The following is a 27,967-nucleotide window of genomic DNA, read 5'->3' on the forward strand; positions in this document are numbered from 1 at the left end:
AGCATATGCTCCCTCTGCGCCTGCCAGCTTGTTGCTTTGGCGCTTTCCGCCCGCCGCAGGAAGATGTCATATCCGCGGCTGCAGAAGCAAAAACCCTCAGAGCTCCACTCCAAGCATTTCTGGAACTGCTCCCTCCATCTTCGCGATATCCGCATAGCTTTCTCTTTGTCCCTCTGGAGCCCGTTCAATGCTTCGTGCTGTCAACATAGGTTCTCGCTGAAGCTTCTTGGGTTTTCATCTCTCAGTATTTGTGTATATTGATCGCCCATCATGATTGCATCTCGAGCTTTTTCCTCTCCAGCTCGCCAATGCTTGCGAACGGCCTATCAACAACCTATCTGGACTCCAGCATTCTCGCAGGTACTGTACAATTCTTCCAACTTCTCCTCTAATAGCTGTTGCTGACTCTCGAGCTCCTGCTATAGGTTCAATCAAGAGGTTATGCCGCCCAGGTCGCCAAATTTAAGGGTCAGAAGAACTCAGATGGGAACTACATGGTTTCGTTAATAGAAGGAGATGGTATTGGTCCTGAGATTTCTCAGTCAGTCAAAGACATCTACTCAGCTGCAAAGGTCCCCATCACCTGGGAATCTGTCGACGTCACCCCCCGCCTGAAGGATGGTCGAACTGTCATTCCAGACGAGTCCATTGAGTCTATCAAGAGGAATTACGTCGCCCTAAAAGGTCCCCTAGCAACACCCATCGGCAAAGGGCACGTCTCCCTCAACCTCACACTACGTCGAACCTTTAACCTCTTTGCAAACGTCCGTCCCTGCCGAAGTATTGAAGGCTACAAGACACCCTACGACAACGTCGATACTGTTCTGATCCGAGAAAACACAGAAGGAGAATACAGTGGTATCGAGCATGTGGTGGTGGACGGTGTAGTGCAGTCGATCAAGCTCATTACACGACAAGCTTCAGAGCGAGTCCTCAGATACGCCTTCCAATATGCCAGAGATATCAACAAGAAGAAGGTTAGAGTGGTACACAAGGCCACTATCATGAAGATGTCCGATGGTTTGTTTTTGAGCACGGCACGAAACGTCGCAAAAGACTTCCCCGATATCGAATTCGATGCTGAGCTACTCGACAACGCCTGCCTAAAGATCACCACCAACCCGGGCCCATATGCCGACAAAGTGCTTGTCATGCCCAACTTGTACGGTGACATTCTCTCAGATATGTGCGCAGGCTTGATTGGCGGTCTTGGTCTCACACCCTCTGGCAATATTGGCGACGAGTGCTCCATCTTCGAAGCTGTACACGGTTCTGCTCCAGACATCGCAGGCAAGGCCCTCGCCAATCCCACCGCGTTGCTTCTCAGCAGTATTATGATGTTAAGACACATGGGTTTGACTTCACACGCCGAGCAGATCGAGAAGGCCATCTTCGCCACTCTCGCTGAAGGAAAGGCTCTGACTGGTGATCTGGGTGGAAAGGCCAAAACTCACGAATATGCCGCCGCTATTATCTCGCACCTGTAAATACAAAAGCGCGTGATATGGCTTAACGTCGGGAGAGAAGAGCGTAACGACAGTGGGATGTCGTCATTCATTCCATGAATTTCCGCTGGCTGGTTGCATTGATGTTTTTTATGTATTAGGTTTTGAGAGTAGCGCAATAAAGATCCGAAAAACCATGAGACTGTGTCATCACTCTTTTAATAATATGAGGGCGTCTCCTAACTTGATACAATTCGGAGAGTGGACAAGCGATAAGCTCATATCCATAGGTGTTATACACGCACACACGCACACCAAGCCCGAGCATAATCCCATCTACTCGATCAACTCTCCAACGGCCCGACCTTGACCGTTTCCCTCTCCTTCCTGACCTGCAACTTCTCCGCCTCCCTCTCGACCTTCCTTCGAGTACTCTGCAGCCGATCGAATCTACCTCTGGCCCCAAACTTGATTTTCGTAATCATGTCACCGGCCTGGCCCTTCGTGATATCATCTTCCGTCAACGGCTCCTCCATGCCAACTTCGCGCAGACGGTTGAGGAAGCCCAGCTGGCCCTCTGTCGCCGGACGCTTGCGCCAGCTCGAGCTCGTCGCGATGAAGATGCGCTCGAAGTTGCGGCCGGCAAATGTGTCGGCTGAGCGCAGGGCGTCGGACAGTGTTGTTGCTGTTGCTACGGTGCGGGGCCGCGACCACGGCGATTTGATGCCCTCGGCCCGCGGCAACTCGTGCTTCCAGATCACGGCGAAATGGTCATTATCGGGAGTGTCGGGGGAGAGGTGCCGCTCTAAAGTTAGGATTCCGCCGCGTGCAGCGAGGATGTATTTGTGCTGGTCGATTTGTACCCATGCGTTGGGTGACATGGCGCGTACGTGTCGCTCGCCAGAAGCATCGCCGATGAGGTCGTGGACGGATTCGTAATGGGTGAACTTGAGGGTGTGGTTGTCTGAGAGATTTGAGGATCCGGCCATGAAGGGGGAAGCTACTGCTGCGTTCTTGGTAGCTTCAATCTCTTGCTTCTCCTTGAGTTCTTTGAGATCGTCCGCTGTAGCTCCCTTGACCATTTCTGATGGGTCGAGGCCGAAGAGAGTCGGCACAGAAACAACACCGGTTGCAAGAGATGCGACCATATCAATGACATGGCAGTCCTTTTTATCGGGATGGAGTCGCATACCCCGACCGATCATCTGGACTAGTAAGTTCCGGGATTTAGTTGGTCGCGCAAGCAGGATACAGTCAATATTGGGTATGTCGGTGCCTTCTGTGAACACACCACAATTCAGTAAGACAGGGAATTCGCCTTTCCTAAATTGTTCGAGACGTTCTCCTCTGTCCTTCTTCTTGGTAGCCCCAGTAACGTATCGTGCATCGATTCCTCTATGTCGAAATGCATAAGTGAGGCCCTTGACATGTGCGATATTGACACAGAAGACTAGGGTTGACTTTCGATCCCACGCCTCTGATTGCCATGATTTGATGGTGATCTCATTCGTGATCTCGGTGTTGACAGCCTCGGCAAGTAGACTGGTCTGAAAGTCTCCATTACTGCCAGAACTTGATTTGACTTTCGATAGGTCTGCTTGGGATTTGACCGTGGTGAATTTGACGGCTGATAACCAATTTTCATCGATCATGTCGACATAATCTTTGTGGTAAACAATTTCGTCGATTGCTGCGCCTAATTTCAGTCCGTCAAAACGAGAGAATGTTGCGGAGACCCCGACCAGAGCTGGCCCGCTTTCTCGTTTTTGTTCCAAGCCGAAATGTTCCAGCACTTCCAGATATCCTGGTGCAACAATATGATGAGCTTCATCGACGAGGACTAGTTTGAATCTAGAGGGATCGTATTTGCTCAATCGATCGCCCGAGATCATACTCCGAACAGATGCAACAGTGATATTTGCTGCTCCAGAGGCTTTGGTCTCCCCCATTTCGATGTCTATACTTTTGTTCGGGTATGCCTTTTCACAATGTCGAGCCGCCTGCTCAACAAGCTCCCGTCGGTGAGCAAGGATGAGAGTTTGGTCCGCATGTTTAGAAGGGGCTCGGACCCGATCAATGAGTTGCGTAAAGATTACCTGGTAGACGCTGTCTCAGTCAATTGTACAATGTTGGCCAACTTATGGCTCAACCTACAGTCTTTCCACTCCCGGTGGCAAGAGAGATACCCAGCCGCTTCTGGCCCTGTCCAAGGGCTGACAATACTGATTGAATGCATTCTTCCTGGTAATTGCGGAGTTTGATTGCCTGTTCATGTCCGGTAGGAGGAATAGTGTTGACAACATTTGCTAGAGATCGTTTCCATTGATGTGGACGTAAGGCCAATTGCGTCGAACGTGCAACTCGTGTTAGCCATCTTGCGGGCAATAGCATAGTATGTTGATGTGCATATTGACATCGATTGAATTACATGGCAAGGACGAGCCACGAGAATGAGTCGCATAATTCACTTCGCGAGGAATGTACGGTCACGTGTCTAGAGTCTTGCAACGATTATGTCATCAACCCCATAACGCCAAGACCGACTTTTCTGAAGGCTCCGCCCGCCATCAATTGAGTCTCCAATGCCGACTTTCTGCAAGCCCATTCCATCAGTCAATCACCAAATCCTCACTGGTCATTCTTATCCAGATCTACTCTCAACATGGCGGAAGGAATCGATAAGAATGCGGATGGTATGTATCCCGCATCCTCAACACCCGGGTCTCACGCTGTATCGCTAACACAGATCATAGAGCGCATGGAATTCTCAACCTCGAAGGAGGTGACTGTTGCGCCAACCTTTGAGGACATGCACTTGAAGGAAAATCTTCTCCGTGGAATCTACGCATATGGTTACGAATCGCCCTCGGCTGTCCAGTCCCGAGCCATTGTTCAGATATGCAAAGGAAGAGATACGATCGCCCAGGCGCAGTCTGGTACTGGCAAGACAGCAACCTTCTCCATCAGTATCCTTCAAGTGCTGGAAACCTCAGTCCGCGAGACGCAAGGTGAGTAGCGGCACATTTCACTGTACGAACATCTCATTAACTCAAGGACTAGCCCTCGTTCTATCTCCGACTCGCGAACTAGCGACCCAGATTCAGAGCGTGATCATGGCACTCGGAGACTACATGAACGTCCAGTGTCACGCTTGCATTGGTGGCACAAATGTCGGCGAAGATATCCGCAAACTAGACTATGGACAGCATGTTGTATCCGGCACTCCTGGCCGTGTTGCAGACATGATCCGACGACGAAATCTACGAACCCGACATATTAAAATGCTAGTCCTGGATGAAGCCGACGAGCTCCTCAACCGTGGTTTTCGCGAGCAGATCTACGATGTATACCGATACCTTCCCCCAGCCACACAAGTTGTAGTTGTCTCCGCTACCCTTCCTTACGATGTCTTGGACATGACGACCAAATTCATGACCGACCCGGTCCGTATCCTGGTCAAACGTGACGAACTTACACTCGAAGGTTTGAAACAATACTTCATCGCTGTGGAAAAGGAAGACTGGAAATTCGACACTCTTTGTGATCTCTACGACACCTTGACCATCACTCAAGCCGTCATCTTCTGCAACACTCGGCGCAAAGTCGATTGGCTCACCGACAAAATGCGCGAAGCGAATTTCACCGTTAGCAGCATGCACGGCGAAATGCCACAAAAGGAACGAGACAGCATCATGTCCGATTTCCGACAGGGCAATTCTCGCGTATTGATCAGCACCGATGTCTGGGCACGTGGCATCGATGTCCAGCAAGTCAGTCTTGTCATCAACTACGATCTTCCGTCGAATCGAGAAAACTATATCCATCGCATCGGGCGAAGTGGCAGATTCGGCCGAAAAGGCGTTGCCATCAATTTCGTTACCAGTGATGACGTGAGAATCCTACGAGATATCGAACTCTACTACTCGACACAGATTGATGAAATGCCAATGAATGTGGCAGATCTCCTCACCTAGGAAACTTTGACTAGGTTGCAGATATGACTATCACGCCATAATGCGCAGAGAAGCTCTCCAACGCCGACTTCGTCTGTCTACACCGCAATGCGATACAGAAACGAGATCATTTCTACCATAACTACTGTCGTATCTGGCCAGCCAATTGCGCCAGTATCAAAGAAAAAGCTCTGAAACCTCAACTGATGGGATGTGGACATCTATAGGGTGTCAGGAAGTGGGCTGTTTTCTGGACGTCACTGACAGGGCCTACCCACAACCTTCGAGTAAGTGAGGAGCTCTGACATGTGACCAGACAGAGATTCAAGCACTTTGGTGTTCAGGTGTTTTCGGATATGGAAAGGATGGAAATGGGAATTTATCAATCAGGTCAGTGTGCATGCTCTTGATGACGTTCGAATATCGCCAGAAGCTGACCCTGTCCAGAATGCCAAAAAAGTACTTTTACTACAGGCCAAGTCTTAAAACTTGTGATTCATCATTAGAGGTATCTGTTGCCCTCTTCTTACTCTCCCACAAATACAGGTGATCTCGTGCCGTCGTACCCAGTGAATGCTTCTACACTAAGACTCGACATCAAACTTTGCGAAGTAATCAGTTTTGGCAGCCTCATACTCCCTGATGATGGTGTCTTTCCTCTTTTCGCTCCTGACCTTCACATCAAGCTCATAGGGCTTCGCACATACCAAGAACCCCTCACTATATCCGCTAGTAGGACTAGTGTCAGGGATGATGTCGTTGCCCTTGTCATCCTTTCCAGGTTTGAAGTCGAAGGCCCACAGGAGCTTCGCAATCGCGAGGAACAGGTTCCGCTCTGCGAGATGAATACCCGGGCAGAGTCGTCGACCGGCTCCATAGCCGTAATGGTCTCGATCTTTGGGGTCCACTGACTGGGCTAGCTCTGAAGCCAGAGCGGTCACTCCCTTGTAATGATCGGGGTCAAACCGTTGGGGGTCAGGAAAGCGCTCTTCGTCGTGATGAAGGCCCCAGGCGTTGATGAAGACAACGCTTCCCTTCTTGAGGTGATGACCATCAATCCAGTCGTCTAGGCATCAGGTCAGTCAGGGCAATTGGCAGACATGTCAACTGGAGTACATACCTTCGTCAAGTGCGTGCGGAAAAGCAAGTGGCACGACTGGGCGCCAGCGGTGTGCTTCCTTGACCGTTGCTGCTATGTATGGCAGGCGGGCGTAATCATCCCATACAGGTGATCGATCTTCGCCCATAACAGAATCAATCTCTTTCTGCGCCTTGTGCATGACTTCCGGCCATTTGACGAATGCTTGAACAGCAGCCAAAATGATACTGGAACTAGTGTCGCTGGCTCCCTCCATCATGGTTCCACCGAGAAAATAAAGCTGATGGCGAGTCAGCTCGAGTTTCTCCTTTTGATCCAGAACCCTGTCCATGAAGGAGTATTTCGGACCGACTTTCTCCCTTCGCTTTTCGAGGCCTGTCAACATGTCGTTGTAGAGACTGTTCATGGCATCACCAACATCACTTGCTCGTGTGCGCCAGTTTCCGAACACTTTCTCCGGGATCCAATGCAGGAATGGGAATATGTCCACGGGTGGGGTGTTTCCAGGCTCCATGACAACTGACCAATGCTCCATCAACTCATATAGGCGTCTCATGTGGCTTGTATTGGCGGTCGGAGATCTCACGCCCCAGATCGTCCCACAAGCAATACTGTTTGTGAAACGTTTTGGATGCCACATGTGGTCGGCAGGGTTGGTCAGATAATCATACAGCAGTTGCGATGCCTCTGCTTGTTGCAGTGGGAGATGATCTTTCATCACAATTGTCTCCATGAAGTGCTGGTGAATCACTTTGCGGTATCTCTGCCAGACTTTCCCATAGTGTGCAATGAGGACGTGGTCGCCTCCTGTGATGAGATTATGTGACACATAGCTGTGCGGTCGATTACTGTAAATGCCTGATTTCTTGTCGAGAAGTTGCTTGACGAGTCGTCGGTCTGTCAATACAATGCCCGTCCCAGAACCGAGCTTGAGCGAGAAGATGCCGCCGTACGTCTTGGACCATTCTGTGAACCTGTCTCGTATGTCAGAGGAAGATTCAAAGGCATGTTCTTCGTCGTGCGCAGCGGACAGCATCCACCTAACTACTTGTTTACTCACTTTAAGTATGAGCCCTTGGTGGGTATTTGATGCAGATTTCCAATGATGGGTAATGTTGGTGGTCCTGTAATTTGAACATCAGCATTGAGAAACTCATTTAGTAGACTCTTTTGAGTCATCTGTTATCGCAACTCGTCGGTCACTTACCAGGTGGAAGACCCTTCTCTCGCCTTCCGACGAAGACGACAGCATAAAGAATAAACGCGAGCACGGCGGCTCCCACGGCGGGGATCACGATTCCGAACGCCATGCCTGGGCAGGTGAATGGTGAAGATATGGATAGATTGAATAGTAACAGGCTGAGCTGAAAAGAGGACGATTCTCAATTCTGGAGATGAGCGGAACGGACTACTGTTCCTTCCATGCAGATGTGGCTGCTAGATAGGGATCGTGGTCAGTGAGGGGCACTTGGTGTATGTCAACCACTTTCAGTGACCAGCTTGCCAGGTGGAAAACACTTGCACTTTGTATAAACGAGCTTCCAAGCATACACGACTAAGAAGCAACAGAAGTCATGTCACGTCCTGGGGGAATAATCCGAGATCAAGGATACTCCGCTCCCCCTGGGAGTCACGATTCACCAGTCACAGTAAATACAGTGAGTGACATGTCACCATAAGACCCTTTTACCCCCAGACGACCTTATGCTGAAAACCCCCCACAATGTTCTAGTAGTACGCTCCGTACAACCTGGGGAAACGGCTCGGAGGTCCCACCGGAACCGCCAACGCGGAGGGACCTTGGCCAACTCGCTGGCAGCCAATGGCGTGTGGGACGAGCAATCGCTTGGGAAGATGTAAGACGGGCAACGGAACGACATGGATCGTATGGTGATTGGTGGTCGCCAAATGCCCAGCAGGTGAGTTTGGAGGTTAAATTTGCCTTCTCGATTTATCACTGGAAGAAACAGGGAAGATGGGTGACGATCGCTTTTGGGGGATTTCCGAGATCCTCTTCATTTTGTCGTGATCATCGTGGCGTTGGGCCGTGAATCATTTCCTCTCGAACCGATGGGAATGCTTGCGAGTCATCTAACAGGGCGGATGGTCAAGTCGGTTCCGCACTCGGGATTATCGTACAAGCAAAGGGATCAAGGAGGGTAGTTACTATCTTTTACAGGACGGTGTTTGAGTACTCGCAAGAAGAAATAGTCATGTTGGAGACTAGGCTGGTTATATACAACAAGAGACCTCCAATCTCTGAGACAAAAGCGTGCCAGCTTAGATGCGTGTTAGGTACCGTCATTCCCTCTCCGCTGCCGTGACTGCTCCTGCAACTGTGATCTAACCTGAGACACCTCCTTCATTCGGACAAGTGACTCAGTCGGATATGCCCTCAATCACAATGTCTGGAGTGGGTCAATCTCTCATGATGCCCCGAAGTAGTTTTCCGAGAACTCCTCTCACGTTATTTAGCTCTCCAGATTGCACAGAAGTGAGAACAACAGCCATACTGGTTGCAAAGACAACCTGTTCTCTTCGTCTGTGCTTTTTATCGTACACTCGCGGTAGCACTGTTGCGAGGGCTCTCGGAGCCACAAAGAAAGCAATTTCTTGCCTTCGATTTGGCTTCTCCAGTAAGATAGACCATCCGCAGGCTAAGCATCCTGCGAGTACGCAAAGACCAGAATCCCACATCTGCGGTGTCACCGTCTTGGGAGAGAACAACTTTGGCCCAAGGCGGGTACGGGACAGGCACACAGCGTAGTAGAATAATGAGACAAACGCTGCCAGAAATGAAGAAGACCTGACAGCTGCTTTGAATGCGTCGAGTATGACGTCAAACTTCGGGGTCCTTACTCGTGATAGTACTTGCAGTGGTAGATACAATTCCAGAGCAAACTTCCAGCTCCGCCAAAATCGAGACATTGCATGAACCTCACAGCTGGTCCCAGTGCCGGAATGAACCAGTTCACACGGGATGGGAATTGTTTTTGATGGGTCGGCATAGATTTCCGGCAATCCAAGGTCTCTGCATAGAGGTTCCAAGAGAGGTGTCTGGCCTGTATCACGTCCATACACAAAATCTCCCTGTCGAGCTAGTCGAAGAGCCTGTATTAGCCGAGAATCGATGTCTGCTATCTTGGAGATCCAATTATTGTATGCTCGTGGAAGTCTGTGTGGTGAATAGAACCAAGACCACATAATGATAGCAGCTGAAGTGGAGAAAATTGTTGGATCGGCGAGCTTTCGAACAGTATTCGCGAGGCGCGGAACCGTTTTTTCTGGGTGCCATGCCTTGGATCTGCTTCTGGTCCAGGCGGTTACCGCCACCACATCCAGAGCCCGGCAAAATGCAAACAAGGTGAAGTCCATCGTTTTGCCTGCATAGTGAGGATGATATGACGGGGGAGGGAGATGATGTTGGTTTGGAGAATGAAATTCGTTTGGTCCAAGACTAGCAGCAGTTCGGGATTGCGCTCGCTTACGGACCCAGCCCTGATCGCGGTTGAGAAGACTGAACGCCAGCCACGAGGATAGAAGAGAACATATGAATGTCAATCGCGATGCGAAAGCACTATTTAAAGTCTTCTCTCCCGATCGACCTAAAATCAATAAAAGTCGCTCAAGAAGCGTTCGTATCAGGCGCGGCAAAGTGGTGGCACCACCTGTGATGATTGCAACAGCAGTGGGAAAGCGGTTGAGTTGAGTTGACGTTTTCAGAATGGCGAAGAGTAGATTTAGCTTCTCGTGTGCCGTCAGGTCGTTGCGCCGAAGGGCCCTCAAGACGCCGAGCAACCTTGGGCCGGTTGCACTGGCATAACCTAAGGCATATGCTCGGAGGGGTGGCTTCAGAGAATTAAGTATTTGTCCAGTCATGATTTTGGTAGCGCTTGCGGTGTGGTCAGCGACCACAAAGGTTGCAATATGGAATAGACGGGGTATTAATAGAAGTTAACTCGATATACATGTGTACCTAACTCATGATGGTAATGGAGAACACAATTCTCAACGTGAGGGAGGTTGACACGGTTTAAAACCGAGGTTAGTTGTGCTTCACATGTCTTTGACGCTGCTTTAATAGATAGCTCTCGTCGTGCTAAAGCGGCTATATCAATGTCCCGATATATCTTGGGATCAGATACCTAGGTACGCCACATGCAATCTTGGTATTGCTTCTCTGTGGAAGTCAAAGCTTCAATCGACCTACAATCTCTTGTCCCGACTCTGGATGCAGGCCTTACGAGGATAGAAGCCTGATGAGCCGCCTCTAATCGAATGACAAGCGGCTGTGCTTCCAAACTTCCCTGACCACGGAGGCGACAATCAGAAGTACCTTAAAAGTTGCCCATCAGGATTCGGTTGGCCAGGACAGCCATTCCCACGAGTGGAACTTCATTGAGGCTCAGTCATTTGCTGGTGGTTAGAAGCCGCTTTCTTGACTTCTCAACGCCATGTTTTTCCCCTAGCAAAGCAACGGCTCTTCTTCGACAATGACCTGCCGGGTGTTTCTTTCTGGAGAAATCTTGCGGACCAGGTATTCAAGATGTGGGTGCTTATTCGTCCCCCCTCATCCCCCACTCCTCCACAACTTATCCTGCACATCCCCGGAAAACGGCACCTCCCCGGTGGTCAACATCCTGGCAGAATAACCTCGGATTCCCCAACTAGATAGGTACCTCACCTACTGGCCTAGCTACTTGGTTGGCGTAGAGACAAATTTCAGCACGAGCATCACGACTTGAGACATTGAGAATTTCATTCCAAGCGCTAGAACCTGCTACTTCAGTCCGTCCCCGGCCACGTGCTGTACAGATTGACCATCGCAGTGTATTGCGTACTCACGATTACTATCTTCTGGACTGCAAATATTGAGCTACTCCTCCACAACCGAGTCCTAGGCTGATCTTAGAAGCGAGGGGTTGGGTCAGGACTAGCTCTCAACTAGGGATACTTGCCATTACCTTATTCAGGTATGGATCGTCCACCGATGACCAGATATAATTCCATCGTGGTGCACAACATGTTCAATTGAGCCTAATATCCGGATTCCAAACAACCTCAGCATTATTCGCATTTCCAAGGTGCCTTTCACGAGAGCCAGACGGCAGCCTTCATGAAGCTACATTCGAGAATGGCGACTGCCGGTAAGATGATAATGAATTTACCCTCGGAAAATATCCGACTTGCCAGGTACCTTCAATATAAAAGACATTCGTCACCAGCTCAAGCATTTCTTGTTGCTTGAATCAGATTCGAGACGGACATCTTCAACCAGGATGCTTTCCTCAATACTTCTCTCTCTTCTTCCGCTAGTGTCTGCTATCCCCTGGGGTCCTCCTGGTTCCAGCAGCCAGACCCCAAGCTTTGACAATGTGACAATATTCACTCCTCCAGCAGATTGGCCTCGTCGCAGTACCAGCTACGCTCGTGTTGTCCTTTTAAATCAAAATTGCGAAACCGACAATGTACTACTTACCACCTTCACACTGACACCGCCATCCGGACGATACTATCCGGTTTTCGCATCCCATGATCAAGGACAAACATGGGCGCAAATCTCGCAGATCGAGTTTGGACCCGAGACTGGCAAGGACTATAGCGCTGGCCGACTTGCCCAGCCAACGCTGCTGGAGCTACCGATCGATGTCGGCGAGTACCCTGCTGGCACTGTACTATTTTCGGGGATGGGACAACCGACAGATCAGTCTTCCACCGACATATATGTCTATGCGTCGCGTGACAAAGGGTGAGTATTGAATGTGTGTCCTCCCTGGCTCAGCGGCATTCTCACACTTGTGTCCAGATATACCTGGGAATTTGTCTCGCTCGTCACATCAGGAGGGCGAGCCAACACGACCAACGGAGCAACCCCGATCTGGGAACCATTTCTACTCATGTCACCCGTCTCGCACGATCCCCCGTGGGTGATGAACGCATACTCGGACTCGCGAGATCCTGCACACGGGCAAAAGCTAGCGCACCAAAGCTCACCGGATCTGAAATCCTGGAGCGGCGTCATCGACGACGCCGCCGAAGCAAACTACACGCTCCGGCCCGGGATGACGACCATGGCCAAAATGGGCAACGGCAAATACATCTTCACGTACGAGCTGGGCTTGTCGACCGACGGCCTCCCCGGCGTCAACCCGTTCGCAACCCACTACCGCATCTCAGACGACCAGGAGACATTCGACAGCGCCGAGGAGATCCGGCTGAAGTCGTCGGACGGCATCATCTCCAGCTCCGGGCCGTACGTGGTGTGGACGCCCGTCGGCCCGTCCGGCAAGGGCACCGTCGTCGTCAGCGACAGCCACTTCACCATGCTGTTCATGAACACCGAGTACGGCGACCCGGACGCCTGGTTCACCGTCTACGGCGACCACGGCGTCGGCTACACCCGCAGTCTGACCGTCATGCCCGACGAGAGTAAAGTGCTGTTGGTCAATGGTGGCATGTATAATTCGAGTTCTACGATTGTGACGGCCGGGATCATCGATATCCCCGGCACGTATGCGCCGGGCTTTGGTCCGGGTCCCAAGGATCGGGATTCTGTGAGCAGTTGTGGTGGTAAGGGGTTTTGGAATAATTGGGGTGCTGGTGTCGCTGCTGGTGGTTGGTGATACTCATGCAGTCAGTGCTAGGTAGGAAGAAAAGAGGCTGATATGGCTATCAGTATGAAGTTGAGTCATGTAAGTAATTAGTTGCAAATGCCTTTCGGCACGTCAAAATGGAGAACAGGTCACGTAAGATCTGCATAGGCTTTGCAGCCGAAATTTTATTTTTGATTTACCATCGGGGAATTGTATTAAGTAGACCTAGTCGGCCGAGTCATTCTGCCGATGCACTACGGCCGCTGAGTTAAACTGGTTGACTCGACACAGATGATTGTGTTTCAGCTGCTCCGCTGCATCTATGACGGAGGGGAAAAGAGCCCACAAAACATACTCGTACATGAGAAAGGTCTCCTGTCAGCCCTGTGTCGCCCCCATTACCCAGAACGTCGTATGCGATAGGAAACCCACACTCACGACCGACGTAAAAGCTCCTCAGCAAAGAGCACTCTTGTTTTTTCCGCTTCTTCCACCACAGCTTTGAGACCTGCATCCAGGCTCCCGAGCAGTCCCAGTATTTCATTGAGGAGGCGGCGTGCACGAAGCGCGTCATCAGCCAACATTTTCGTCTTGTTGTCAAAGGAGTACAACTCTTCCATGTTCTCGTTGAGGAACTGCTTTGCCTCATGTGTTGCGGCTGTGAGCTTTCTCATCAGTGCCTCGGCCTCTTCTCGTAGACGTGTCGCGTGTGACATCTCATTTGATGGATCAGCTGGATGCGAGGCGGTTTGAAAAGGTTCCTCTTGGATAGATTGTTCGGTCGCTGCTGTCTCGAGGACAGGCTTCGCAATGACAGGCTTGTCGCATGCTGTGGAGTGCTGAGGTTGGCCTCCGAAGATCTGCTGGCTTGACGAAATTGCAGGCACCGTGTCTGCTTTGCTTGGCTCTGTGGGCTCCACTGATTCATGTGCTAATTTTCTTTTCTTGTTTTGACTTTTCTTCGGTGTGGGTGGGGTTTCGATCTCGAAGACAAAGCTGTCATCACTATCATACTCGTAGTCTGAATCCCGGAGGCCGTACTCAGGGCAAGAGCATGTGCAATGTGAATCGTGTTTCCGCTCTGTGACTGGTTAGATGAGGAGGCATAGAGTAAGGGAAAAGAAAGACGCAACTGATATGGCCAACGGGCGTTGTTGGAATGTTGAAGTTACGACCAAGAAGAGCATCGAGGCGTTCATCTTCCGTGTGCAAATCAATGAACAGATTTTGAATCTCGTCTTGATCGCAATCAGTCCAAAACATGACGTGTTTCTGAAGGGACTCGAGGATGGAAGATTCGACAGGAAGTTGTCGATGAAGGTCATCTTGCACAAGTAACCACGTTTCGGAGCGAGTCATGATTTGGTCTTTATTCTCACTTTGTCCTTGGAGCATCCGACGCTTGTCGAAAAGTTCTTTTGCGTAGCGAGCGAATGATGGCATGGTCTGACATGCTAGGTGGTACCATGAGGCATAGGGTTGTGCTCTCTTCTCTTTGTCTCGCTGTATGATCGATAAAATGCGATCCTCCGATAACTCGGCTTTGGGTTTCAGTGATGACTCCATGCTGATGTGGATATGTACGAGTTAAGAAGTGGAAGGTGGAAATATACCAACCCAAGATGATAAGTGGATGGGTTATGGAAAGGATGGAAGACTCCAAACCAAGAAGAGAAACAAGAGGAATTCTTTGCCACCTGGTTCGAGACAATTCACATTGGCGACGTGAGACCTCCTCAGGTGCAGCGGCAGTGGGCTAATGAGAACATGGGCGGCAGGCAGGCAGATGCAGGCACCGCAGATATGGTGACAAGTCTGGTACCCGAGTCTAAGAACCTCAACTTCAATGTCACAGCCCGAGGCAGGGCGAGGAACTGAGAGCAATAGTCCATACTCCTTTCGGGCTCAACACATGATATACTCCTACCTTTTCGATCGAGGAAGATACCTACCTATGTGCCTAGCTATCTGAGAGTTACTCCCACGAAGAGATTGTCGCTTCTGTGTGGTAAAGTCCCGTTCCGCATGCTAGCTGAAAATTATGCAGAAGACCCCATTACTTCAAGCAGGAGAGGTATCTGGCATAGTGCGGATCCCTTTGAGAATTGAAGGCCACAATACTTTAGGAGTGAGAAAAGTGAAGCGAGAACCAAGTCAACTCGAAGTTCTCAACAATCAAGCATTTGCCAAGAATCATGAAAAGCCTTTGGTGCCTGGCGGGTGCCTGAACAGAATAAGTCTAGGTAAAGCCAACCCTAAATAGTACGCCTCTAACCCCTGGAGCTTAGGCCGAGGGGCGTTCTGCTTCCCCCACAAAAACCCCATCCATGACGCAGCAGAAGATGCACGTTCCAGCTTCTTCTGGTTGCTGATTTATCCGTGCCCCAAAGTTGATCGCAAATCATACGACATATCGGATAAAGACAGGGCCAATGATCTGGATATTAACTGATCCTTTCGGAGATGATAGTGCAGACTATCCGTGTCCAATGTGGTACCAATTCACCTCATGCCGTTTCGTGTCACACCGTTGCTCTTCCAATCATGGCACATCTGAGCACTCAAATCAACTCTGTAGGTGTAGATTATTCACGTAGACCCTCAATCCATAATGACAGAAAGTGGACTGCCAGTGTTTCGAACGGGAATTGTGGTGACTGGCATGGCAGATCCTCATCCACCGGCGTCATCCAGCCCCCACTCCTTCACTTCGCCTCCATAATGCCAAGTACTCAGGTACCCATCTCGTTAAGACATCGTTCAAGGTGCCCAACCATTCTTTCAAAGACCCAGCTTCATCTCTTGATAGATAGACTTCCTTTGTTCTTGTCCATTGCCTCCCTTGCCCAAATTCTGGGCTTCACGTTCGTTATGATCGTCTTTCCAATCTTGCTGGCTCTCACAGCTATTGCCCAAGTTGGCTTGACCTCGCCAGTGCTCTCGGGGCTTGACTACGCTGTCAAAGAATCTCACAATGTGCCTCCCAGATGGTCACAAGTTGGAGAACCTCATCCTTTGCAACCGCTAAAGCTCAATATTGGTCTCAAACCAAATAATGTTGACCTATTGAAGCAGCATCTCCATGAAGGTACGTGTCTCCCAAAAATCACCTCACACTTGATTTAACAGCTGATTCTCTTCAGTTTCAAATCCGGATCACCATCGTTATGGCCAACATCTGTCTGCACAACAAGTTCAGAGTTTCATGCGACCAACAGAGGAGACTCTTAGATTAGTCCGAATCTGGCTTGACGAAAACTCCATCGACCCGTCCATATGCCAGTACAGTTCTTCTGGAGACTGGGTCACTCTCACTCTACCAGTCTCCGAGGCTGAAACCCTTTTGGACACCAAGTACCATGTCTACCAACATGATGACGGAACAAACCTTGTTCGAACCACTCGCTGGTCGCTTCCACGCTTCCTGCTAGACCATATCACCACAGTTCAACCCACCACCGCTTTCCTTCGAGCAAACCCCAATGGCAATACTCTCCTGACCGTTTCCACAGATATTGATGTTGCGAAGCTTGTAGCAGCAGAGAATGCCGCCAATTCCACTACCTTGACACAGAACTGTAACTGGAATAGCATGACCCCTCGTTGCCTTCGCCTTCTTTACAACACTTACGGCTACAAACCCCAATCCCTGGACAAGAACAAGATTGGGTTCACCAACTATCTCGGCCAAGCGTACAATTCCAGTGATACAGAAATCTTCCTTGGAAACTTCCGTGCCGAAGCAATCTCAGGAGCACGCCAGGTTACACAGATCGGTATTGATGGAGGTGTGTGGGACGACGGGGAGACAGGTGCCGGGGCTGAAGCCAGTCTTGACGTTCAAACCATCCTCGGCCATGTCTACCCGACCACCGTCATCTCCTACTCTACAGGCGGCGAACCACCATTCGATGCCGACATCCTCACACCCACCAATACCAACGAGCCATACCTGACTTGGGTTCTCTTCCTCCTAGCTCAAGATCCAACGTCTTGGCCCAGCGTGATTTCGACCTCCTATGGTGACAATGAACAGACCGTCCCAAGATCATATGCCGAGACTGTATGCAACCAATTCGCGGCATTGACGGCCCAGGGCATTAGCCTGATCTTCTCATCCGGCGACCACGGGGTAGGTAAGAACAACACTTGCAGCACGAACGACGGGGAAAACCGGACCAGCTTCCTCCCTGTCTTCCCAGCTTCATGCCCCTATGTGACCGCAGTCGGCGCCACCAAGAACTACCCAGAAGTCGTGGCATACGATCCTCGAAACGGATTCGCCTCAGGCTCCGGCTTCAGCGACTATTTCCCACGCCCAGAATGGCAAAACACCGTCGTTGACAGCTACGTCAAAGGCTTGGGCAATACCTTTGAAGGCCTCTACAACAAATCTGGACGTGCATACCCCGACCTCGCAGCACAAGGCTTCCGCTATCTCATCTTCGTCAATGGAAGCGCAGTCAGTCTCGATGGCACGAGTGCATCTGCTCCAACTATCGCCAGCGTCTTCTCCCTGGTCAACGATGCGTTGATCGCCAAGGGCAAACCCACTCTTGGGTGGTTGAATCCATGGCTGTACTCAAAGGGCCATACGGCGTTCACCGATGTCGTCGAGGGTAGTGCCATTGGCTGCTCTGGTCCCGGCTTCTCAGCCGGGCCTGGTTGGGACGTCGCATCTGGATTCGGAACTCCGGACTTTGAAAAGATTCGGGACGTCTTGGAGGTCTGAGTGAGCACTGGAGAGGCCTGACTACGCAAGCTCGCTTTGGAGAGTTCATCACGACTATTCTCTCTCTCCAAAAAATGTCTCGTGTGACATCCTCTCTACGGACGCAAACGCCACATCATAGCATAGCACAGCACATCATCACTTTTGGGTCGCATTGCATTGAATCACTCCTGCACCTGCATCTGCATCGCACCACACCTGCATAACATGCATGCATGCATTTCTCACGCGAACACGGAACACAGACCAATCAAGGAAACTTTTCTGCATCAGCATCGTCAACGGCGTCGGGGATCGAATGAAATGAATCATAATTAATGAGTGAAACGGCTCAACAACACATCTTGCATCCGAGATAAAGCGGGGACATACATGACTGCACTGCCCTGCACCGCACCGCGCCCATGTACCAACAAGACTTGAAACTCAGCTAGACAGACATGCATTCGTTGACCACACTACATAGTTACAATTGCTTATGGGTCGAGGTTGAATTCGCTTGAACCGTGGACTGGGGAAATGGTATGCAATCGTGGTAGATAATAAATAGAGTAACTAGAGTACTTGCTTTGGGGCTGGTTAGAGGGATAACTAAGTTAATGGTATGTTCGCTGCCGGATAAATGGGATCAAGATTTCCCAGATTTCTAGATCGTTTTTACCGCGTTGTGGACGTAGGCTACCTCCATGGAGTGAGCGAGGAACACTGAGTGAGTGACCATGATCGATCGATCGTGTGTGCAGTAGTTATTTAAGTCTCCATGCTTCATCGTTGAAGCATGCGGGGAAGCGTGAAGGAGGGGGAATATGGAAAGGCATATTAATTAATACATGTGGTCCGTCTCGACCATCCGGCAGCTTCATCTGAGTGGGTGTCTCTGCCACATCCATCGCATACCTAGCCATCTTCCATCCATAAGTTATTCAGCCCTGCAGGGAAATTCTGTCTCTTGCTGGATGATTTAACACCCGAGGCGACGAAGAACCAACATCGAGGAGACAAAACTAGCTGGGTATTTTCTAGGCTTTGATTCCACATCCGCTGGCCATTGATTTGTTTTTTTCGACAGCTAAGGAAATTCTCAGGCCGGTCTAATAAGGGGTATCATATATTTGAGTAGAGTTACAGTTATGGCTCGTATGTTCTATCCCATAGCATGCCCTTTTCCCTCCCTTCCATGCAAGTTTTTGTAATATCCTTATATATGCAGACGACGTGATATGGTACATGAGACTTGGGTCTCTCGGAATATAAATGCTGATTTTAGCTTCTTCAGACACGAGTTTCCCATCGGACCTTCCGGCGCCGAAGGATGATGGGTTATATGATCATCTCCAGGAGGATTTTGAGATTCCAGCGGATATCTCGCTCCCAGTCGCGACTAAGCCAAGTACAAAGGTGACTTTGGCCGACTTGCCGGGTTTGACTATTTTGTTTTTGTACCCGAGAACAGGTATATTGCACCGCTCCAGATTCAATGCAGAATAATATGCTGACGCTGGTGCAGGGGCACCAAATGAAACAGTCCCCGATTCCTGGAACTCCATTCCAGGTGCCCGTGGCTGCACTCCACAAGCATGCTCGTTCCGCGACAAACTTCCTCAACTTACTGCACTTGGAGTTTCTCAAATTTATGGCATCTCCACACAGCCGCCTGCGTATCAAGCTGAAGTGCATGAACGACTACATCTGCCGTATGACTTGCTGAGTGATGAGCAGTTGACGTTCCAACAGGGGCTGAAACTGCCGACATTCGAATGGGAGGGGAAGAAAGTGCTGAGGAGGTCGATGCTGGCCATTGAAAATGGTCGGATCATCAAGTGGTGGTATCCTGTGTTTCCTCCTGATAAGGGTGTGGAGGATGTGCTTCAGTGGTTGAAATCGAGGTAGATTTAAGGACCTTGGAGCACAAGGTTGTGGATCGCCTGACTGCGTCCTAGTGAATCGACGCTGGGCTTGTACAATAGACCTCCTCTTGAGTCGGGTTGTCTATGCTGGCTGCATTGCCAAAGGTACCGTGGTCAAGACCCCATTCTTGTCGTATCTGGCTTTGAAGAAAGTGTAGCTCAAGGTGATAGTGTCGATGTTTCTCATTTGTGGATCCTTAGCAAACTCTGGGTCGATGAAGAAGAAAACGGGCATGTCCACCGTCTCGCCAGCATTTAATCGTTGTTCCTCAAAGCAAAAGCATTGAATCTTGCTGAAATATGGTGCCACCTGCCCCGGGGTTACCGAGTATGTTGCCACTCCAATTATGTCTGCGTCACTCTTGTTGGTAGCTGTAAAAAAGGCCAAAGCCGTCTCGCCTGGCAGGACTCTCACTTCTCGTTGCTGAGGTGTAAATTTCCAAGGCAGGACATCGGAAACTGAGCCATTAAAGGTGATTCGGAGTCGGCGGTGGTCCTCGAGGGGTTTCAACCGTAGGGCAGGGTCGCCAGAAGCGTCGTGGGTCTTGACGGGTTGTCCATTCCAACCCATCTGTTGACATATCTGCAATAGTGTTAGATGCTGGTGGTTTCAAGGAAGATTGATTGAAATACCATTTTATAGAGAGGAACCGAAGCATATGCGAGAGCCAGAACCCCTATACCCAGACTCGTCCCATAAAACAAGGCAGTTCGATTCTTGAATTTTGCGTTGGCACGCGCAGCCTCCCACTGAGCAGAGGGACCGTGTTCTTGTGACTTTCTTGTCGATTGCGAAATTGACCGAATTGTGAGTTTTGGCTGGGTTGATCTCACGCAATGACTGAATTTGGCAGCATTTTTCCCGGCGGAAGTGCAGGTAGAGACGACGGCATAGACTTTTGGACGCATCTTTAGGTCAGTGAGAGAATTATGAGCTCGACCGGAGACTTGAGAGAGTGCATTGGACAGTGGGTTCGAAGAGCTTCGGACTTGAATTCTCAGGTGATGGTTTCGGTGAAGCATAAAGCCAGGAGCGCAGACTTGGCAGTCTCCACTCATTTGGACCAATCACCGACCACGTGCACTGGGAACAATTTGAAAGTGAGAACTGATTTCGATATCCTTTACCAGCACCTCATTTATCACCAGAATCATTCTTGGGGTAATACTAAATCCTATGTCCAACTTCTTTTTGAATTAACTCCAACTCAAACAGCCTCATCTTTAAGTTACACCGTCTGCACACTGGCAGCCTTGGGAGATCTTGGATCGGAGACGGCGCTACACTACGGTGATGATGCGCCGAGTGGGGTTCCGAAGGCTTGATCCCGGCGCTAGTCACCAACATACCGAACTCGGCACGGTCTTCACGCGACCACAACGGGGTATGATATCATCAGAGCGACAACTTGTTACTCGTAACCTTACCAATGAAGATGATAGTGACAGCGAAAACTCGGATGCCGAAGATCAGTCTGAGCAAACACCTTATGAACTCAAATGCGGAAACATTAATCTAGGCATTGCGAAGAATTATGTCCCAAGCTGGACCCCTAAAGATGCGTTTCGAGAGTGTTACCAGAACTGGTATTGTTTCACTTTTTGCACATTGAAATTTCCAAAACTAACAATTCGCAGGAGAGATGGTATTGTCGAGTCGTTCAAGATTGATTCACGAGCGCTCAGGCTTGTTACTGAGGAGAACAAAAGTGCCATCACAATCAAAGCATTCAAGAATCACGATGGAGCCGTTTCACCAGAATTGGTCGGTTTCATCTCGTACGACAAAGTTACTGGCCGGACACAGCTTTGCAATTTCAATGCCAGACTTGAGGCTAAACATCTCTGCATGGGGGAATCCAGCAAGCGGTCAAGCGATCATCTTGCAGGCACTCATGGAGAGGGTCTAAAAATTGCCGCACTTGTGATGCGTAGGCGCGGTTATGGTGTTCGAATTGCATCCAGCTCCTTCTACTGGAATTTTCATATTGCCCGTGGTGATCAAGCAACCCTACGCTGCAAACTTACTCAACCGTCGCCGGGATCCCTGAGCAGGAAGAAAGCCTACGCTAAGCAGATGGCGTGCCGGAATGACCCCCGACCACTCGTAGGCCGCGTTTGGGAAGATGTCACCTTCTTCCTCACCACTGGTAAAGGCGAACATGGCCGTATGATTGAGGAGTTTGAGTTCCGAGATTGGCTCACAGTTGCCTTGGATCTGGACCCACCGCGAGATGGTGAGATGATCAAGACGCCCACAGGTGATCTTCTTCTCGGACCAACACATTCTGGTCGTGTGTATCTAAAAGGCCTCCGTGTCTCTGGACATGGGACTGATGGACGTGTCTACAGCCATGGCTACAACTTTCTCACAGGGCGCATCAACAGAGACAGAGAACGCTTAGTGAATCAATCCGAGGAAGCCGCGATGGTTGCCACCATCTGGACGCAAGCAATGTCCTTGGGATCCGGGGGCATCACAGACACGTACCTGAAACTTTTCCACGATAACGAGAGTGGACCCGATACCGCGTTCGCTGCTGAAAACATCAACATCTCGACAGCGAGGCTCATGTGGGAGCGACTGTTGGAGACCTCTTCTCGTGTATTTTTCTTCCACGGTGATGATCATTCCTCAGATTACCAGGTAAGCTCTGCCGCATTTGTGCGAACAGTTCTATACAACGCTAACATGACATCGTAAGTTCGAGGCGATTACGAAACTTCTGAGAATGGAACCACGAAAGCTCCCGAAGACGCTGTGGAAGATTTTCCGGAGCCTCGATCTAGTCCGTACTCCAACTGAGCAGCTTTTCAAGAAGTCGGCTATCGTCAATGAAACTAAAAACAACTTCGCTATCACAATTAGTTGGATCCTCCACGCATTTCTGCAGCTAGATCCACGATTGAGACTCATCAAACTTTGTTTCGTTGAAGGCGGCAGAACTCAGATTGATTTGCTCTACGAAGCAAAGTGCCAAACACTTCGCATCCATGAGAAATGCACAAAGTTCGAGGAAGTACACGAAGATTCAAGTTGCGATGTGGAAGCCTTTTCCAAATATTTCCCCACAAAGGAGGACGATTTTCTCTGCGATCATGTGGCGGAAGACCTGGTAGAGCGTGTTCTCGATAAGGTCCGTGGCTCCTTAGGAATGACACTCACCGAATCTCGAGCTCTTCGACGAAAGGCACGCTCATACATAAGGTCCATGCCTCGCCAAGTTACCGTCAAAGTCACTGCAAATGCCAACGAACTCGTGGTTCAGTGGATCGGTAATGAGGGTAGCTTTGTCTTCCAGAAATGTGGCTCCGACATACTTTATCTTGTTACTCTTCACATGGCTAGCACGTGCGATATGAGGAAGGCTCACCTTCTGGACGAAAACGGTGAGTAAATCTACTGAGCTACAAGCTGCGAGTTGCATTACTGACATGGCTCTTCAGCAGATGAGCCATTTCCCGCCAAAGCTACTGATTCTCCAAATTATGGTACCTCGACTTCTCCATGCCAATGTCCAAGGCAAGTCGTCAGTCGAATCGATTCAAAGGCTATATTCTCTGGTCTCAATCACCATGAAGCATACTTCCCACTTGTCCGACGGTTGGTGAGTCCATCGTTCTATGGAATACCTCCAAAACCTCTTTCGCCGAGAGCAACTGCTCTGCTCAAAATAAGCCTTGTGCCCCCTGCCATAACTTCAATACAAGCTTGTGCAGATAAATCTCGCCGGGAGAAACAAGTGGCAACGTCACAAGAAGCTAAAAGAGTTGAACATTCAGATTGGATCGAAGATATGAAGACCTGGCGGAAGTGGTACGCGGAAGAGATGTCTCTTGCGGTGGCTGAGAGTTTGCCAGAATATGAGGCGAAGCCTCCTGTGAGTAATACAATTGCTGCGTAAAGCGTCTCACAAACATATCTGACCAGACTTAGGGTGCGTTTTGACGATTGCAGCACTGCTGAGGTCCTCGAGTGCCCGCATCTCGACTACACCTTCAGAAGAGATCAATTGGTTTGTATCGAGTTGACGACATCGCAGTCTGGTTTTTATTTCGTCTATGTACGCGATATTCTCTATCAGCTGGATGGAAACGACGAATCATCGTATTCTCTGCTGGTGACGAAGTTTTCTGCAGTTTCGACCTCGAAGATCCTGTCCAAGTTATCATCAGACAACTTGGAGCTTCTCCTTCACTTCCGAAATTATCGCAACATGGGCTCCGAGGCCAATGCCGAACTGATTGAGGTAGACAATATCAAATCTGCTCAAGAGACATCTCATAAGCGCATTCTTTACTGCACTGAACGTCCCAGAGGTAAGGACAAAAAGCTATGCTTGAAGTAGATTTGCTAATCGTTGAACAGACATGGTGGAGGGTGATGCGTTCTGTCGATTTGGTATCAGGACCTTCGTCACTCCAGGCATTTTCTGCATCACGCGCCTGGCACCCAGTCTTCTCCCTCGCTCCGAGAAATTATCAGAAGTCTCTTATCAGGGCTCTATACCTCCTATTGTTTACGACCTGAGTCCTAATGCCCTTGGGCCAGCAGAGGGATTTCGACAAGCCGGCTACATTATTGATAGCGCTTTTGATTTTAATGAAGAGCATAACGTCACCTGGAGGGTAAGTGTGTCCGCTAAGATATGTCGTTCTTCTTCTCATAAAGCTATAGGCACGCTACCCTCTGAGTTCAGTGTTTAGCGGTTCCTTTATGTCTACTATGAGCAAAATCGAATCTGGTACCTTGAACCAGCTGACTAGTAGTACTCCTGGAGCTGCAAAAATCGCTGTTATCGCTGGCGAGTACTCTTTTTTCAGCTTGAGCGAAGAGGACATCTCCCTGCCCTCACTTGAGCGATTTTGCAAGCCGTTTGAAAATCTCTCGGCGATTGCGACGTCTCCACTCAGACCTGACTATGTGGTTGCATTGCTATCACCTGCGGTCTTACACCCACTGGCAATAGAGAAGTTCTCAAGGAGCATGAGCCAGCTTCTCGAACATCAATTTTCCATTCAGCTAAAAGTCTGCCGCTCGTCAGGTTCTGAAGTTCGACCAGTTGGCATGGTCTTAGCCTTGATCGTGTCTAGAACGTATGCTGACTTGCCCTGGGATTCTGTGGAAACAAGCTCAACGGCCGGACAAGCAACCGAGCTTGAAGCGATGATAAAGGATCTTGCCATTACCAGTGCACGCCCTGATGATCCCGGCTCTTCGGAATTCTTGACTTCTGTCCGCGCCATGTCCAATGGTCAATTGGTACCGACTGGGACAGCACCTGTTGTTCATGTCTACAACCACTACGTTGGAAACAATCCCCCTGCTGGGGATTTTCTAAACAAGGTCTTTATGCGGCCTTTCGCGTTTGGCCAAGAGGCAGCCGTGCGACATCCAAGTAAGTGTACCCTGCTCGGATTTGCTGTAAGTTCTTCAAGCAGACCTCTAATACTTCCTCCGTAGGACTCGAGCGAATACTTACGATACGAGAAATTGCCCGATTACAGGGTTTTGATGATGACTACATCTTTTATGGATCTAGAGCAACTCAATACCTAGATGTTCTCAACTCCATCCCGCCGGCAATATCGAAGAAGATCGCTGACAGCATTTTGCGATTCATTCGAGGTTCAACGAAGGTAAAAGTAATCAGAATGAATCCCGCGTCTTCCAGGAAGAGAGCAAGAGTCGACAGTCCGGGATCATGAGTACCAAAACTATGAATTTGTGTTTTGGCAGACCCTCTCTCCTGGATGAACGAATATAACAGCTTGCTTATGAAGCATACCTACGACTGCACGCCCAGGAGCATAAGATATTCCTTGCGACTTGCGACTCAACATCAGTTTAGATGAGACGCCTGCTGGGGAAGAATTGCAAAATTGGGGCTGCATTAGCAGCGACTTGGTAACAAGGGTTTGCATTGGACGATCAAGCGCGAGGCTTCCTCGTTACTCAGATTAAGGGCTCCAAGTGAGCTTCAACAGTGCTCAATATTCAGAAGAACTGGTGCATACATAGGTAGCAAACGTCGCATGGTCGCTCCAGATTGCATATGTCGATCTCGGCTCGGCCTGCCCTTGCAGATCTCCAAGTCCATAATCCTCAAGGCTTCCATCCCGTTCGTGCTGTTCATTTTTCCGGCGTGCCCCAAAATTCCGTGACGTCAAGCGTCCATCACCCTCACATCATTCCAAGTAGTATCAAAACTCAACAAAAAACGAACTGTCCAAGGGCTGTACTGCAATCCAAATCCCTATCCATTGCAGAAAGACCAAGCCTAAATACTTTCACATGCAGGCGAAGCCCATGCCCATTGAACCTGCAAGTGACATAAGAAATGCACGCATCTCCACAACACAACCCGCCCCATAATAAGTCTTGTTGAGCAATAGAGTTACGTGTTACGATAGATGGACTTATTCCACGCCGTCACCCAAGGCATAGACTCGGTTCTCACGTGCGACTGGTACGAGACATTCAAGACCTTCAACCCTGCGTCATCGTCTTCTTCTTCCAATTCACCTTCCACTTCCACGACCAGTTCGAGATCACATTCGAGATCGAATAGTACGACCAAAAGACTCTCAGAGAGTATTACTACCACGACTGCTTCTACTTTTGCATCGTCGAAGATGCCTTCCGGATCGGATCAGAAGTTGATGGATACTGAGCCTGGTGGCGAGAGTACCCAGTACGTATCTCCCCGTCGACCCAGAGAGGGATTTTGGAGGTTTCTTTGATGTCGACAGTCAATCGAGCGATGTCTAAAGTCGGCCTTTAGGTGGATGATGCTAATGCGTTCTCAAAATCAAGATATGAGTCGATCAAGACTGTGACAGAACCATCTGACAAGGAGAGGGGTCAACTGGGAAGTGAGTCTTTCTAATTCATTATCCTATGTTCCCATGTTGTTCCCACGTATCCCACACACACATACAACACATGTTATACGGCCAGTCTATCATGTCACACCTCGCTGACGTGAGTCTGCGTCTATTCGTCTCCAGGCGGACCCAACACATCCGAACCAACCAGTCTCTCCAATGACCGTGGCGAGCAGACGGCCGACAACATCAGATATGGCCAGAACATTTCAGAATCCGGCGTCGGAGGTAAAACGACCACTTCGACCGGCTCTGCAGAACAGGCTGGAGGGTATGGTGGAAAGTCAGATGACGCGGAACCCCAGAAACAGACACGACGCGAGCAGGGATATGGACCGGGTTCTGGGGTCGGTGCATAATCTTGTATCTCCTGCTATGATATAAGTTCCAGTTTAGTAACGAAGCAACGATGGGTAACTGCAGTGACATGTTTATATCGTTTTTTGGTACACAATGCTTTATAGTGATACAGATGGGGTCGTCTTCAATGGCGGATCCAATTCCCTAGACACTGTGAGAGGTGGCACATCATTCGTAGGAGGGATAATCGACTGCGACTCGTCCGTCTTGTCTTTCGGCTCGACGGGTCTCCTGGCTTCCTTCAGCGACTGCAACGTGACACCATTACCGAGCTTGACCAGGCCGACCACGGGCGGATCCCCTTTCTTGACAAACTCCCACATGCCCGGTAGTTTGAGACCGACCAATCTGAAAGCATCTCTAGCGACCTTCTCGTGCATGTCGCCCTTCAACTCCAACACGATACGGCTCACAGGGACACGCGCGGCCCAATGGTCGAATTTACCCTTTCCTTTACCCATACGCACGCCACTGCCCTTGATGTAGACGCCAATGTTGGCGCTGACGCGTGTGAACATCTTATATCGCAGACCTCGTAGGCGTTGACGGATCGTGGCTTCGGCAACCCGAAGCTGTGCTGCGGATATGTTTCGGTCGTGGTCTTTCATCCGCAGCCCGTAGTCGCCCCAGACAACCGTGGTCCCACGAGTCGAGCCTCCGGTCGGCATCCGCGGTCGCCCATACATGGATTTCTTGGTCTCGGGCCGCGCTGGTTGTAGCCAGTTGTGGCGGAGGGGTGTAGTGGTGAATGAACGGGTGCTGCATCTTGAAAGTGTCTGATGGGTGGCGGTTGTGGGGGAGTGTCTCGATTGGTATGAGATGGGTTTTGCTGACGAAAGGAGAGAAGATCGATGAAAGACTGTACTTGATCTCAAGTAGCGTAGGCACGCAGCTGTGAGTTGGGTCAGTATATCGTATGGTAGCAAAAGAGGTCTGAAGATTGCTATAAAGTACCTGAGGGCTGAAGGACTGGCGCAGCCATGGCTGTAG

At 49.9% G+C, this 27,967-nt stretch overlaps 11 protein-coding genes across 11 annotated transcripts; 5 read left to right on the top strand and 6 right to left on the bottom strand.

The window, feature by feature from the left end:
* Nucleotides 1–270: 270 nt before the first annotated feature.
* Nucleotides 271–1,487, top strand: IDH2 (NAD-dependent isocitrate dehydrogenase; the record flags this gene model as incomplete). The annotated part of the gene is made up of 2 exons (XM_064852316.1): nt 271–360; nt 426–1,487. The coding sequence occupies 2 exons, from the start codon at nt 271–273 to the stop codon at nt 1,485–1,487; spliced, it is 1,152 nt and encodes a 383-aa protein (XP_064701590.1).
* A 302-nt stretch (nt 1,488–1,789) lies between these two features.
* Nucleotides 1,790–3,836, bottom strand: LTR84_008772 (uncharacterized protein; the record flags this gene model as incomplete). The annotated part of the gene is made up of 2 exons (XM_064852317.1): nt 1,790–3,541; nt 3,600–3,836. 2 exons carry the CDS (start codon nt 3,834–3,836, stop codon nt 1,790–1,792), a joined length of 1,989 nt encoding a protein of 662 aa, XP_064701591.1.
* A 271-nt stretch (nt 3,837–4,107) lies between these two features.
* Nucleotides 4,108–5,419, top strand: FAL1 (RNA helicase; the record flags this gene model as incomplete). The annotated part of the gene is made up of 3 exons (XM_064852318.1): nt 4,108–4,138; nt 4,199–4,453; nt 4,506–5,419. 3 exons carry the CDS (start codon nt 4,108–4,110, stop codon nt 5,417–5,419), a joined length of 1,200 nt encoding a protein of 399 aa, XP_064701592.1.
* A 563-nt stretch (nt 5,420–5,982) lies between these two features.
* Nucleotides 5,983–7,807, bottom strand: LTR84_008774 (uncharacterized protein; the record flags this gene model as incomplete). Its single annotated transcript, XM_064852319.1, has 4 exons — nt 5,983–6,464; nt 6,519–7,471; nt 7,558–7,621; nt 7,705–7,807. 4 exons carry the CDS (start codon nt 7,805–7,807, stop codon nt 5,983–5,985), a joined length of 1,602 nt encoding a protein of 533 aa, XP_064701593.1.
* A 1,108-nt stretch (nt 7,808–8,915) lies between these two features.
* LTR84_008775 (uncharacterized protein) lies at nt 8,916–10,376 on the bottom strand (the record flags this gene model as incomplete). Its single annotated transcript, XM_064852320.1, has 1 exon — nt 8,916–10,376. The coding sequence occupies one exon, from the start codon at nt 10,374–10,376 to the stop codon at nt 8,916–8,918; it is 1,461 nt and encodes a 486-aa protein (XP_064701594.1).
* A 1,400-nt stretch (nt 10,377–11,776) lies between these two features.
* On the top strand, nt 11,777–13,120 carry LTR84_008776 (uncharacterized protein; the record flags this gene model as incomplete). Its single annotated transcript, XM_064852321.1, has 2 exons — nt 11,777–12,246; nt 12,304–13,120. 2 exons carry the CDS (start codon nt 11,777–11,779, stop codon nt 13,118–13,120), a joined length of 1,287 nt encoding a protein of 428 aa, XP_064701595.1.
* Nucleotides 13,121–13,524: 404 nt separating this feature from the next.
* Nucleotides 13,525–14,656, bottom strand: LTR84_008777 (uncharacterized protein; the record flags this gene model as incomplete). The annotated part of the gene is made up of 2 exons (XM_064852322.1): nt 13,525–14,171; nt 14,224–14,656. 2 exons carry the CDS (start codon nt 14,654–14,656, stop codon nt 13,525–13,527), a joined length of 1,080 nt encoding a protein of 359 aa, XP_064701596.1.
* Nucleotides 14,657–15,961: 1,305 nt separating this feature from the next.
* Nucleotides 15,962–17,822, top strand: LTR84_008778 (uncharacterized protein; the record flags this gene model as incomplete). The annotated part of the gene is made up of 2 exons (XM_064852323.1): nt 15,962–16,178; nt 16,234–17,822. 2 exons carry the CDS (start codon nt 15,962–15,964, stop codon nt 17,820–17,822), a joined length of 1,806 nt encoding a protein of 601 aa, XP_064701597.1.
* A 1,989-nt stretch (nt 17,823–19,811) lies between these two features.
* On the bottom strand, nt 19,812–20,638 carry LTR84_008779 (uncharacterized protein; the record flags this gene model as incomplete). The annotated part of the gene is made up of 2 exons (XM_064852324.1): nt 19,812–20,312; nt 20,363–20,638. 2 exons carry the CDS (start codon nt 20,636–20,638, stop codon nt 19,812–19,814), a joined length of 777 nt encoding a protein of 258 aa, XP_064701598.1.
* Nucleotides 20,639–21,026: 388 nt separating this feature from the next.
* On the top strand, nt 21,027–26,976 carry LTR84_008780 (uncharacterized protein; the record flags this gene model as incomplete). The annotated part of the gene is made up of 9 exons (XM_064852325.1): nt 21,027–21,316; nt 21,368–22,376; nt 22,435–23,119; nt 23,177–23,610; nt 23,707–24,049; nt 24,099–24,358; nt 24,408–25,128; nt 25,194–25,358; nt 26,741–26,976. 9 exons carry the CDS (start codon nt 21,027–21,029, stop codon nt 26,974–26,976), a joined length of 4,143 nt encoding a protein of 1,380 aa, XP_064701599.1.
* A 99-nt stretch (nt 26,977–27,075) lies between these two features.
* LTR84_008781 (uncharacterized protein) lies at nt 27,076–27,959 on the bottom strand (the record flags this gene model as incomplete). The annotated part of the gene is made up of 2 exons (XM_064852326.1): nt 27,076–27,869; nt 27,932–27,959. 2 exons carry the CDS (start codon nt 27,957–27,959, stop codon nt 27,076–27,078), a joined length of 822 nt encoding a protein of 273 aa, XP_064701600.1.
* Nucleotides 27,960–27,967: the final 8 nt, after the last annotated feature.

This window comes from Exophiala bonariae, assembly GCF_035927105.1.
Source record: "Exophiala bonariae strain CCFEE 5792 chromosome Unknown scaffold_33, whole genome shotgun sequence".
In the NCBI taxonomy this organism is placed as follows: domain Eukaryota; kingdom Fungi; phylum Ascomycota; class Eurotiomycetes; order Chaetothyriales; family Herpotrichiellaceae; genus Exophiala; species Exophiala bonariae.